Genomic DNA, 14159 nt, shown 5'->3' with positions numbered 1-14159 from the left:
CAATTCAGAACCTCCTGCGGTGTGGACCCGGCGGGTCATGGTGGAAGAGGTTCCGTTTGGGTGAAAATATGCTCCGATCGGATTTGTGTGCACCATATGGGGGGGGGAAATAATAACTAAAGAGACACCGATGCAGAGTGAAAACGTATTTGACTTATAATAATAATATGATAATCAGAGACAGGAGGCAGACTCTGTCTCCGTCACATCACTTCCTCATCTGAATCCATTTAAAAAGAGATGCGTCACTTCCATGTATTTGGAGGTTTGGACTCCAGCTACAGGCAACGATGTATACTTTCCGAGTGTTTGTTATTATTAGCTTTCTATGGTTCAGTGAGAATATTGTGCAAGTGCTGTAAGAAAAAGAAATTAACAAAGGCTCATCTGATTGAAGTTAGTCGTGAAGGGAGTACACAACGGACACGGTAATAAGCGTGTCCGTGGAGAGCCCTGGTCTTGTGCTTGCTTAACGGCCCTAACCCAGTTACAGAGCCACATGTGAGGCCGTATCTGCACCGCCACGCACCACCAGAACTCTGAATAACTGAATTACAAGGAATCCGAGGGCCATGTTGGCTCTCATTCCACGTGTTGTTTTTACCCCAGCTCCCCAGTCATTGTTCTCCAACGGTACCCGGCACACATTGGAAAGCAAAAGGTTTGTTCATTTCCTCAAATTCCGGTTTGTTCATATGCAAACCCGATACCCGTCACGGCACCGCCAAAACAAAGCTGGCACGCACGTCAACGCTCCGCCACGTCGTCCAGCCCGCCGGTGCGACCGTGCCACGTGACGGCCGCTGCTCTCATTCGTGAACTACCGATTTGAACGGTAACGTGACCCCGAACATAATTTCAGCCTTTCAGATGACGGGGAAAGTTGGTCGACTTGTTTTTCCTGGTCTCGAAGATGGAGCTGGAAACCCTGGCAGCTCGTGGCTGGATGCTCGACCGCAGCAAAGAGGGAAAGAACAGACCTGCACCTCGGCTGGAAGGCGGCGCCGGGGGAAACTCCAGAGCGACTTACGATGAAGACAGTGCACAGGCGGGTCTCGTGTTCCAGCAGCTCTCTGGAAGCACGACGGCAAGTCGGACTTTTGTTTCTAAACACGAATAGTGCAGGACGGTAAATCAGCTGCCTGACACACACACACGGAGTTCTAAATAGGTCTGCATCTATACACAGTGGGATGCTCAGCTGTTCCGGCACACAAACACACATACCTGGACTCAGTCGCTTTTGAACTTTGTCCTTTAACCCTTTACTGGAAGCTCTCTCTGTATAACTTGATAGCCGAGACAGAATAAACACAAACAAACGGTGGTTTCCCAGCGATACTTAAAAGGATTAGTCAGTGACTGTGTGAGGCTGACGGATACTCAAAGTCTCCATGGACGGGCGTTGGAGGTGAACAGCGTCTCCTCCGCTGGCAGTCCACCCTGCACCATGCAGGACACGCATCTGTGTTTGGTTCATTGCATTTCACTTCCCAAACAACACCTCTGGACAAACCAACAACGCAGACGGGACGGGCTCTCGTCTTGATGGAAGACGGGGGGGATGATGGGTACTTACAAACTGCCTCTCCTGGGAAGGCTCAGCTCCTTCTGCAATAAAGAGAGAGAGAAAGAGGTTTTAATTCGTTGTGTTTTACCTCTTGGCAGCAAACAATGGTGGCAAACAATCATCAACCATCAGGCAGTTTGGTCATCAGACGGTAGTTTCGGCACAAGCGGTCAGTACCGGTGTTTGGCCAACAGGTGTCGCTGTGACACAGCTTCACAAGGAAGCTGCAGCTTGTTCCTCCACCGCTGACCTGTTCAAAGTCTGATAATGTCCTCAAATGCGTCGAGGATTTGTTTTCAAACACGATTGGTGCGCTTGCCCACGTGACAATGTGCATCTGTTGCATAGAAAACGCAGTACAGTATTTAATGTCCTTATTCTCTCGATAATCTTAAACTAAAGTACACAAAGCCAAGCAACCTGAGCGTCGTGAAGTCCCTGTCGGACATCTGCCCTCTGAATCACAACAAAGAGTTGAAGACGACGTGTGTGTACGTCCCCGTGTGGAAAGGTGGGTTTCGTTTGTGCACCTGAGCTGCACTTTCAACAAGTCGCCACACGGGGGCAGAGGATCCCCACGAGGAGGCGACAGCCAGCCGCTCGTGACACAATCCCCATGAGGCAGGCCGCCACTTGGGCATCCGAATCTGTCAACAATATTCCTCTTCAAAAAAACTTTAGATTGTATGAATTTGGTATTTGATCTGAAAAGGTGCAGCACATAACCCATGTACACGACGTGGAACCTGACGGCGCCTTGAAACAGACCACAGACGTCCTGCAGAGCACCACCTGGCCAACAGCACCAATCAGAGAGAGAGAGAGTGTGTGTGTGTGTGTGTGTGTGGCTAAGGTGCATGGCTGTTGAAACTGTGTTGAAGTTCCCAAAGTAGGTCAACAGCTGGTTTTACTTTGAAACAAATAAAAAATAACACGGTTAAGACCTTCATCAGCATGCACAGTGCAGCAATCCTGCATTCAGCCTGAAAGACACCAGTTACCAGTCAAGACAGAGACTATATGTGTGTGTGCGTGTGTGTGTGTGTCATCATAGCAAAATGTGAAAAGAGTAAAGATAACAATTATTTTCATTACGCATTAATCTTCCTATTTTTTATAATAAATCAATTCATCGTTTATTTTACATATATTTTTTTCAGCGTGAGAAATGCCAACTTGTTATGTTAAAGCGCAAACAAACTAAATAGTAGAAAATAAATGAAAGACATCTTTGAAAGTATAAAATAATAACATAAAAGTTCTCAAAGTATTTGCCGGTTAACTCTCGACTAATCAGCACATTTTAAGCACCAACGGTGACCACGTGGAAGTCTGCAGGAATGGGATTTTACTGCGTGTAAAAAAGATTTCCCTTATCAGATGCGGCTATCCCAACAGCACACGACGAAGAACAAAAGGCAACATTGTCGTGCTGCTCGTTTCTAATCGTTCCCAAATCTCACTTTTATGCTGCTCTGACTTATTAGAGTGGTTTAAAAAAAAAGAAAACCTCTCCACCTGACACACACACACACACACATCTCCCTCTATCTCCTCATCTCTCTCTGTGCAGACGAGCTAATGGACACGATGGAGTTCAGTCGGAGCAACAGTGAGGGGGTGAGTGGCCTGCACTGCGAGTGTGCGTCTGTGTGGCTATGATGACAATGAATCACAAAGACTAGTATGTGTATGGCCTCACGAGAACAGAACCAATTAGAGTGTGTGTGTGTTTTTCAGTCCGACTGGTGATTCTATTAGTGCCGTGAACAGATGTTGTCCAGACCAAGAGGGACGGGAAATGGCTTGAGCATCACAGGAGGAGGTAACCTTTTATACCCCCCCCCCCCCCACCCTCCACCGCCTCCGACTTTTCCCCTCCTGTATGCAGTGTTGACGCCGCAGGTCTTAATGCCTCGTTATAGGAGAGCAGTGCACCTGTTTACCCCCCCCCCCCCAAACACACACTCTGAATGTAATGACCTAGTGGATCCAGTTCAGGTTCCAATCTACTGCTACTTACACATAAAAGGTCAGTTTACCAGCCACGTAAAGATTATTAGAACATACTTTTTTACCAGAGATAATTGCATATTTGTGTGATAGACCGTCCTCTTGTGCATCCCTCTAACCAACCTCTTATCCTTTCCTTCATCCCCCCCGACCCCCATCCTACCTCAGCTCCTCAGTTGGAGTCCGCTGTATAAAAGACACAACAAGAAAGAAAATAGAACTAGAGATGATATGTGGAAGAGAAAGAAAGGCGTGTGATGGGATGGCGTGATGCTCCTCTGACAGCCTTTTGCATTGTGCGCATGTGTATTTGTGTTTGTGTGTGTGTGTGTTGCAGCTGCTACTTTCTGAGGCCTTTGGGAAGATGATCCTTCTAAAGCCACCCTGCAAAAAAACCCAAGAGGGAAAATTAGCGCACACACACACACACACACACACACACACACACACACACACACACACACACACACACACACACACACACACACACACACACACACACACACACACACACACACACACACACACACACACACACACACACACACACACACACACACACACACACACACACACACACACACACACACGTGATGAAATTATCCCCAGCGACGGCGGGGAGCTGAGCACAAAGCCTGAAGCGATCTCCCCGTTGGAATACAGGCATCGATAATGTGCTTTACGGCTCTCTCGAGTGAGGGAGGGGCGTAAGTGGCTGGGACGGTAATGTGATTACAGAAATGGAGGGAGAGTGCAGAGGGCGAGTGGAGGTAAAGAGATGCAGGCTAAAAGGTAGCAGTGCAGAGGCAACATGTCACCGGTTACATTCAACCCAAACGGGGCAGAAACAACCATTGGCCACAGCGTCATGGCTCTGAATCCACATGTTATCTGCATCAGTGACGACGTGAGGAGCATGATGTCATGTGTGTGTACGGTCAGACCGACGGTCGAGTGGAACGCCTAGTGGCAAAAGTTGGTTGAACCGCCCTGACCTGCTGTTTGGCCAGTTGCCGCATGCAAACAGACTGACCGACGAATCGCCGTGAGCGGGTGGCTGGTCGAGCACTCGCTCCGTATCCACGGTAACGAAGCTACCGTCTCTCAGACGCACAAATATAAGACCAAAGTGATGGACAAGCGCGTCCGTGCAGCCAGAGGCAGGCGCCAGGAGACAAACTAGCACTGCGCCTCCCGAACACCTCCCCAGACGACCCCCCCCCCCCACACACACACACACACAAAAAAGAAGATCTGCAGTATTTGTTTTGAGGCCTAACGAGGCCTAGATATACTTCCTTGCAATACTTTGCCACCTCGTGATCCATATTCATGGGACAAATGATCAATACACTAAGTTGGGTCTGAGCTCACACACATGTGTCTGTGCTCCTCATGTTCAGCAGCATTCATCCCACAAACAGGCCGTCAGGACTCCACGGCATCATGAGAATAGATGTCCTTCTGAGTGTGTGACTAACAGCGCGTGTGTGTGTGTGTGTGTGTGTGTGTGTGTGTGTGTGTGTGTGTGTGTGTGTGTGTGTGACCGTCTGCCTGTATCCAGTCTATATGTTCAGTACACGTGATTCTGTGAGACTTGTGTATTTAGCAATCCCAGCCCGGGGCCGGCCATAATAACATGTTTTAGTCGAGCTAAAAACATGCAATTAGCCGGAGGATGCAGCGTCGCCGAGCACCGGAGACAATTAGAGCTGCAGCAGCAGCAGCCGGTGGCGGCGGCCATGATTCATTATCAACACTGTGAATATTGATGAGGAAACTGTGACAACAAAGAGAATCCAGGATGACAAATGCCAGGCAGGAACAAAACTAAAAAAACACACACACACACTGGACAATTTAAAGATTAAATATCAAAGAGACCAAATTGATTCCGACGGGTTTTTTTCTTTTATTTTGGTCTTATTATTTTTAAGAACGCAATTATCAACACTTGCGAAGGAAATCAATTTATTTTGCCTGCTAAAAATTGCATAGTGCCGTCTGGTCAGAGCTGACAGAGACGGGAAAAACAAAAATGAAGGAATCTTTTACATCAGCTCCATTTAAAAAAATGATATATAAACTAATCCACAGCAGTGGTCTGCAGCCCGTTGTGATAAACTACAAGTGCAGAAAAACAGTTGTTTCCATCATCTCTATAGCTTCACTGTATTTATCTTTATATTAAGCTAAACAGGGACAAACAAAACCTCCTCGTCCTGTCCCGTCCTGTCCCCTCCGGTCCTCTCCCCTCCCCTCCCCTCCTGTCTTCTCCTGTCTTCTCCTGTCCTGTCCTCTCCTCTCCTCTCCTCTCCCATCCATCAGCAGCTGTAAGTGCATGAGCTAATCGCCAGGCAGCGTCCTAATGAAAGCTCTGCTGCTGCTTAACGGCCACCGGGAGAGACTCCACCACAGAGAGAGGCCCACTGGGACCAGTAAGGCTCTAAGAGAGGGGCGTGTGTGTGCGTGTGTGTGTGTGTGTGTGTGTGTGTGGTAAAGGGGCACAAGGGTGAGTGTGTTTGTGTGCTAGAATAACACACTTTACTATCTGAGAGCGTTATAATTCACCTGGGCCACACACTGACACATTAACCCAACTAATCTCCATTACCGGGTAAGAAATGTGTGTGTGTGTGTGTGTGTGTGTGTGCATGTGTGTGTCATCAGGGAGATGACATCCATTTGGGTTGGCTTTTAATCTTCCAAATGAGCAGACATAACTCTCCCTACACTAATGCCACTAACGGCCAATTATTGTGTGTTCACTAAGTACGTTTGGAGCTGGGACCCACCGGCTTCAAACCATTTTGGAGACATCATTTTAATCCGTACCTAAATGAAATCTGAACCATCAGTGGCTGTAAATTGCTCTTGTCTGATAAATTAGAATATTATTGTCTTTTTTTCCACTGTAGAAGCCAGTCTTCGTTGGAGATAAGGGGTGAAACTGCGTGTTGAAATAATTGATTGGATTGTAAAACGAGGAGGTAAGAATATATATATATATCGAATAAGAATAATACAAAATAATCATCTGAATAAATGTAAGCATTTGCAGAAAAGTCCTGGTGGTCATTGGTTTGAAGAAGCTTCCACTTCCTCCCTCCATAGTTTCTCCACAGCTGCACTCTTCAGATCGCTCCACACACACTTCCTGTGACACAGCGGGACCTCCGCACGTGCAGCTGTGGGGTCTACGGGACGGACGTAAGGATCTCTACAAGTGGACAATTATCCAGGCAGCGTGTTGGGTCCCTCTCCACACAAGACAACCTGCCAATCAGTTTCAGCTATAAGAGGAGCCACACACACACACACACACACACGGCGCATATCTGGCCTCATCAGCTTGTCTGTCATGAGCTCCAGTCGCCCGAGACTTCCTCCAGCAACACGCTAAAGCCGCTATCAGCGGCGGCAGATACAACAAGCTAATCCTAATTGGAATTTACACATTCAAATGAAATCTGCAACGCTTCACTGGAAGAGGTTTTATCTGCAGATAATACAGGGAGGGAGTGGCAGAGTGATGGATGGGACGCGTGTGTGTGTGTGGAGGAGGGGGTTCGGCATCCAGAGTGTGTGTTTAAGCATGTGTGAGAGTTGGAGCACAACCATGACAACAGTCGGCCGGTCTAATGTTGTAGTTTGGTGTCTTGTTGTCCTTGGAAGCTGCTGTGTTCTTCTAAGAAGCTGCCAGCAGGACTGAGAACTGCACGATAGTATTTGACTTCCTATTGACTGATACTTATCAATGAGTGAAACCTGTGGCATACGGTCTGAGCACATGGAGTCACATAGTCAGGGTTGCAGTGTGATGTGGGCCAAACTAATGCAGTCAGGCTAATATGAGGCATTGGGTGGTCAGGTGATCAAATCTTTTTTTGGGTTTTCATGCTGAATGTCTTGTTGCTAAGACACTGCACACGCATCACTTTGGTAGAAACAATATTTAAATTTAAATGAAATTGAAAGTCGTGTGCTTTTTTGTGATGCTTGCGCAGTTATTAGATTGTTGATTAAATAAAATTAATCGATGAGTCGACGAAGATGTATGAGTGTTCGTCGACTAAGAATTTCTGCCCTCATCTACCATTTGAACTTCAAACACCTCCTATTTGGAAGCGATAAGGGGAAATACTGTCAACCCACTGGGGTAAAATAAAGAGGAGCTGCAGGTCTCCTTGCATCCATCCTGGAATACTGCCTGGTGCAATGTTTGCTGTACGGTAATTGAACGCAACACATTAATTGAGGAAAATGCAAAGTAGAAGCACAAAACTGAGGGGGGGGACTCGAGAGGTGGTCAATTGCGCAACCATGAACGTCCCCTCGGCTCCTCCAGGACAGAGACGTTCCTATTGTGGAGAACGAGCCGGTGACAAAACGCCATCCAATGTGAGCCGGTGTCAAGACGCCACACGTAATACGGCATTTCATACGTATTTAAATGAGACTCCGCAACGCGATGAGGAGCCTCTCCCTGCAGGAGGCGTCAACGCCGACTCGGTCCAGCGGCCTGATGAGAATCCTTCCTGAGCGACAGAGGTGGGATCTCACCCCCCGCCGATCCAATCCCCTTCCGGCACACGCGGCCTGAGAGCCGCTGCGCTCCAGCAGCCTGTTTTTTCCTATTTTGAAAGAGCAGAACAGAACGAACGCGTGCGAGGCTTTTCGCAAACAGGCGGAAGAAAAGGTGGTTTTTTCAAACAGAGGCTGCGGCCGCTTCGCCGTGACGCGTGACCCAGATTTCAGGCGGTGCGGACCACCGGGGCGCGCATCTCTCTCTCTCTTTCTCTACTTTCACGAAATCATACCGGTGTGGAAAGAAATGAAGTAATTTTCCATTCCTTTGTGTGTCTCTCGCTCTCTCTCTTCTGATCCCCGTGGTCTGCCATCCCTCAGGAAACCAGATGAGTTTGCGCCGCCTGTCAAGCCTCCTTCATTCAGCCGAAAACTGCTTCAATTTTCACCTTTCTGCTGTGAACAACCCCCCCCCAGCGCCGGGTCTGATACAGACAATAGCAACTGTAACACTCCCGGAAATCACACCTACGTTCACCCAAGAAGTGACACAAAGCAGTCAATACAGAAGATGCAGCTAATGATTCTTTTGGGCTCCGTGTTTTTAATGGCGAGATCGTCTCACAGAGCCCCGGATCTCCTCAGCGTCTGATACTCCGTGAATCACGCAGACGGTTAGAACACAAATTGTGTGAAACAATGAAAAAGTGAAAATGTGAAACCCAAATGGGATTTTTTTTTGTTGACATTTTGAAACCCACATTGTTGCGAGCTGCTTCTGAGATGTGAAACATTTCCTGTCGAACACTTTCAGCTGCGTGAGCAAACTACGGCGCTGCAGTCACAACTTCGTGTTTGTTCAAAGGAATATTTTTTTAAATCCTAGAAGAAATCCATATATTTATATAGCAGCAGAGCGAAGAGGGGAATACAAACTGGATGATGAAACACTGAAGTAAGACAAAGTGAGAGGGAACAGGTTGGAGGAAGAGAAGGAGTTTGACAGACAGCTGAGAGGAGGGAGGCGGCTCCCTGGAGAGAAAGATCGGCGTAAGAAGAGTGACATGTGATCTCTCTCCCCCTCCCCCCCTCTCACACAACACCCCTCACAAGCTGATCTGCTCACAGCGAGGGGTTCAGTGAGCCTCGGAAATTACAGACGAGGCAGGGGATATGAAGTGTGTGTGTGTGGGGGGGGGGCAACATCACTCCACACTCGAGAGCGGCCGGCCACCAAGGACCTCGACAATTATCATCATCGGTTTCGAACCGCTCCGATTTCTCGTCTGACTCATTTAAAATCAGGGCACTTCTCTCTCTCATCTGGGAGTCAAAATCCAATTATCTGGTTCTCTGGTCGCTCCGGAGCAGTTGGAATTCAGCTGCCTGATGGATATTTGATTCCCGTCTTTGACCCGTTCACCCTTAACCTCGTCGCCTGCAGAGGATGGGACCTCTGCTGGAAAAGCTGCCAAATTTGAGGACCAAAAGAGAATAGTTGAAAATGGAACTACTGCGATCAGGACATTCCCTCGCAGTGACGAAGTGAACCGATGAAGAGTTCTGAGGTATGGTTTAACTAACCTGGACCAGGGGTCGACATTCACCATGGCAACAACAAGGTTTCTCGGTGGTCTTTATCAGGTCTGTGTGTCTCAGAGGAAACTCCGGGTCCGTTTCCTGACTGAATGACCGCACTGCAGTGGACGAGGACGCGTCCGCCGTTGAAATGAGGAGTTATCTTAAGGGCAAATATTTAAATAAAAGTACAATCATTTACATCCCGATCACAGGAATTATGCGCTTTTATGTGACAAAAAATATGAAGTGTTTATTTTGTAATATGTGCATGAAGACTGGGAGAGAATAAATAACTAAATTAATAGAATTCAATTTATACTAGGGGGCGCTATAGAGAACCTTCTTTTACCCAAATGTGAAACCTCTAAAATATCAATTTTCTGTCAAATTTAAAACATTTTGGGATATGATGAAGGTCCCAAAACACTTTCATTGCTAGATAAGAACGAGAAGAAGAAGAACTCCCCGAAAAACAATAGGTTCCTCTACGTCGAAGTCGTCGCAAGGACCCTAATAAATAATCCATCTCGATGTGAACCCAAGAGTCCATTCGGAAATACGATGGTGCTGTGGACTGTGAGTGTATCCTTAGCATTGGATAAGCTCCAAGAGGCTTAAAGACCCTGAATTCCCATTACTCAATACCGTTTTCTTTGATGTAAGAAAGAGCAAATTGGAAATTGCAACTTATTCTGTGGAGGATAGTCGGAAGCGACTGCAAATAGTGTCGGAGCAAATGGAAAAGTTAGGAACACCAAACAGTCTGTTGTAAAAATCAAGGCGCAAATAGGTTTCTCTGTGTTTCTCTCCATGTGAAATAAATAAATAACTGCTATCAAACAAATGGACTTCACGGTGCTGTGTTTGTTGTTGTCGAGTATAAAGGGTAAGAAAAGAAATTGGCCGGAGGATATATGACTGAGGTGTGTGTGTGTGTGTGTGTGGATGGGGTGACGTCTAGACATTCAATTTCACACTCTTTGAAGTTTGCAGCCCGCTGGCCAAAGGCAGCCGTGTGGATGAGCTCAACACGAGGACACAACATGAGGGGAGGAGGGCCGTTGCATTCCCTGCTTCCTCCTCTTCCTCCTCCTCTTCTACTGCATGAGCAAAAGAGTTCATCCCCCCCTGTCGGCACTGAAGCTGCGAGCCGACATCTACAGTATGTTTGGGTATCCGTACAGCTTGTTGAGGTCGATCATGTCAATGCTCACCTGTCTTATTTTTGTCATCCTTTGTATTCAATTATATCCCATCATCATCGGACATTACTTAGCATATTCGATTCATTAAGCATTGTTCATGTGTGTTCCACCCATTCCAATGAAGAAGTGCCTTAAACTTGCATTCTGTCTGTTCGCCTTCAGGGGGCGAATCCTCCGGTTTTAAAATACGTATAATTGTATATATATACATATATATATACACACATATATATATACACACACATATATATATATATATACATATATTGTATATATATATATATATATATATATATATTTATATATATGGTAAGTGTATGAGAAAATAACTCTACTTTTCACTTGTCAGTGTGATGAGAAAAATCCAATATTTCAGACATAATCTTTCATCCATTGAGTCACGTTGATTCCGGTTTCCCGATGTTAAACGTAGCCCTGGCACTGGACCCGGTACCTCTCAGGCCGATGCAGTGCATATTTCTTACATGGAACTAGAGATTGTTTGTACTGACGTGTGAAAGCCTGTCCGTCTCCAGCTGGCTGAAGTGCTGATGTGAAGAGCTTCTACGGTTACAGGTCATACTCTTCAGCCTCTCTCGCTCTGTTCACAGGATGAGCTCATATTATTCGCTCTGCGGTCGCCGTGGCTACCGGATGAGCTCAGAGCTCGTTTCTAATTGGCTAATCCGGTTTACTTGAGGGAGACTCACACGGAGAGAGAGAGAGAGAGAGGGAGACAGAGAGAAAGCGAGAGAGAGGACAGGAACAGTATAAGACTTAAACAAAAGAAAGAAATGAGTAAGAAAGTGTCTGAAGCAAGAGTGCAAAAAAAGGTTGAGAGGAGCCAGAGCTCCAGAGCCGGTAGATGTGGCACAGAAAACAACAAACAGAACTCCTGTTCCCCCTCTCCTCGTCATTGCCTCAATCCATCCATCGCTCTTTTTTCCCCCCCTGAGGACAAACAACCAGAGACCGAGCCAACAGCCAAAGTCCAGCGAAGCCCTCTAAGCTGTGTTTAACCTGCTCCTGGGGCTCAATGTGGCTTCACAGTAACTAACTCGGCTATCTACTAAATCTAAACAAGCCCTGATCCCCCTGGGGGGGGGGGGGGGAGGACTCGATTGAAAGTACATGTACTTCAAGGTCAGCTGTGAAACTTTTCATTTAAAGTTTTGGACTTTCAATTGGCCCTTCAGGTGATCAGTCTTCTCCAGGAATCGAAGCCGAGGTAGAGTCTGGTCCTGGCTGGTTGTCCCGCCCCCCTGTCATCATTCTGCTCTGTGATCATGTGTGTGTGTCCTCCACGTGCAGTAAACCTGTCAAATCACTTTGGAAAATCATCAAATCACGTTCCTGGACCTCCTGGATTTTGCATCTAAATTGGCTGTATATTCAGGTGGAGGCGAGCAGGAATTAATCAGGAGATCGCCGCATTGAATGATTGGAAACCAAATGAGAAGAAAAAAACCCTCCCTCGCGTTGGACCCTGGGTTGTGCTGTGTCCCCTGAACAGTTCAGACGAGGAGAAGGGGTCCGACTTTGACCTCAGGTGTCAGTGCCGGTGCCGCTGACTTGGACCGACGGACCCCGTTTACTCATTCTCTCCGTCTCCGTCACTCCATCGCTCAGCGCGAGTGACTCGGGGTCCTCCGAGCGAGTCCAAGTGGAGGCGAAGTCGAGGCTACAGCTAATGCGGGAGGAGTGGCGCCATTTGTCAGCCTTTTCGTGGCACAGGTCTTTGTTGCTACGGAGGGCTCAGGTGCTTATCGCGCTCAAGGCTGCGAGATGGAGTCTAGACCCCCCCCCCCAGATCTGCTGCAGCGCGGCCTTTTGTTCCGTCTGTCCACAAAGGACGAAAACAAACCGTGGAGAGGCTGTTAAAAATGACAGATACATGACTGACGGCTCAACAATGCCGCATACTTCCACCCAGTCTCATTCTCCAACCGCCCGAATACACACACACACACACACACACTTATTTCCTGACAATAGCCCTCTGTGTGGCGCAGAAATTCTGAATCCACCCCTTGCTTGACAAGGAGGACGGCGGACGCGTCTGGTTACGTTAGCGATGACAAACTTCAGCACATCAGACGCTGAAGTCACAGAGCGCGTCTCCACCCCAAGGCCCCCACCCCCACCCCCCCACCCACCCCCCCCTTCAACAAGCTCCTGGTGTCATTCCGGCTGCATCAGCTGCACAATCCGTTCACACGAGTTTGGCCGCAAACAGCGGCTGCTCCTGCAACCCTTCGGGAACCAGCCGCTACATCTGCCGCGGTGACGCAATGCGCCAATGGGTAAGTAAATTAACGGATTTGGGGTACGTTCCAAAGCGGAGTGGTTAGACAAACAACTGTGGGAAGAGAAAAGCCTGTGAAGGTTAAAAAGGCAGCGTCCCTGTAGAGCTGGCGTGGGAAAACGGTCAAAATGTACAAAATGTTGCCATTGCTCGTCTTCGATGAGATGATTCCTCATTTAAATTGCCGCGCAATGTCTTTATTTGAGAAATTTGGCTTCTTTGTTAAATAATTAAAAGGTTTAATCGAAAAATTGGTATATTAAAGTGTTAAAAAAGTATTATGTGGGTACGCATCAGCCCCATCACACATATCAAATGGTCCCAAGGCCCCCTGGTTGACCGACAACACACAAAGCAAACGGCATGGATTGAAAGAGAAAGACCACAGTTGGTAGAATCTTTACACCAGAGCTATTTGAAATATCAAATCTTTCTGCTGCTCTAATGGTTGAGAGGTGGACCGCTCGGGAGGCAGGAATACTCATCGAAGGATGCGCTGCGTCACGATGACAGCCATCAGCTATGAGCGGTGAAGTCATCTCTACTCAACTGCGTCAGGGTTTTGAAGAGGGCGATTCTGAACGTCATCACACATTTGACCTGGGTAAACATGAAGCAAGTCAAAATAAGCACCCCGGATGGTGGCATCCACCGATCTCGTAACTATGACAACAGGCGTCATGTCATGCAGACGGATCACCCCCATCCCATGTGTGCGTGACATTAATAAATCAAGACGAAAATCACTGCCTCGCGGTTGTTTGCCTCCACCGACCAGTGAAGTTGCAGTTCACGTCTGATCAAAATCTCCTCATCCTTCATCCTAAAGAATGTTTGTGTGAAATTGTCACAATGAGCATATGAGCCTTTGAGGTATGGCCAAAAAACAAAAAACGTTGATCACCAAATGCCAAATTTGGGGATATTAATGGAACGAGCCACGAAAAATTCAATAAAA

The 14159-nt window shown here is 47.3% G+C and overlaps 1 protein-coding gene and 1 long non-coding RNA gene across 2 annotated transcripts in view; one reads left to right on the top strand and one right to left on the bottom strand.

Moving 5' to 3' along the window:
* Positions 1 to 14159, bottom strand: part of mast2 (microtubule associated serine/threonine kinase 2) — a 136366-nt gene that overhangs the window by 55577 nt on the left and 66630 nt on the right. Inside the window, exon 4 of the mRNA XM_056415632.1 lies at positions 1580 to 1611. Within this exon, the coding sequence (XP_056271607.1) occupies positions 1580 to 1611 (32 nt within the window). The remainder of the gene's footprint in view (positions 1 to 1579; positions 1612 to 14159) is intronic.
* On the top strand, positions 4916 to 7771 carry LOC130194542 (uncharacterized). The gene is made up of 3 exons (XR_008831872.1): positions 4916 to 6021; positions 6502 to 6573; positions 6698 to 7771. It is a non-coding gene; the product is annotated as an uncharacterized LOC130194542 (long non-coding RNA).

The sequence above is a fragment of the Pseudoliparis swirei genome, chromosome 5, assembly GCF_029220125.1.
Source record: "Pseudoliparis swirei isolate HS2019 ecotype Mariana Trench chromosome 5, NWPU_hadal_v1, whole genome shotgun sequence".
In the NCBI taxonomy this organism is placed as follows: Eukaryota; Metazoa; Chordata; class Actinopteri; order Perciformes; family Liparidae; genus Pseudoliparis; species Pseudoliparis swirei.
Note: the sequence above shows the minus strand (reverse complement) of the source record. Positions and strands in the feature narration are given on the sequence as shown.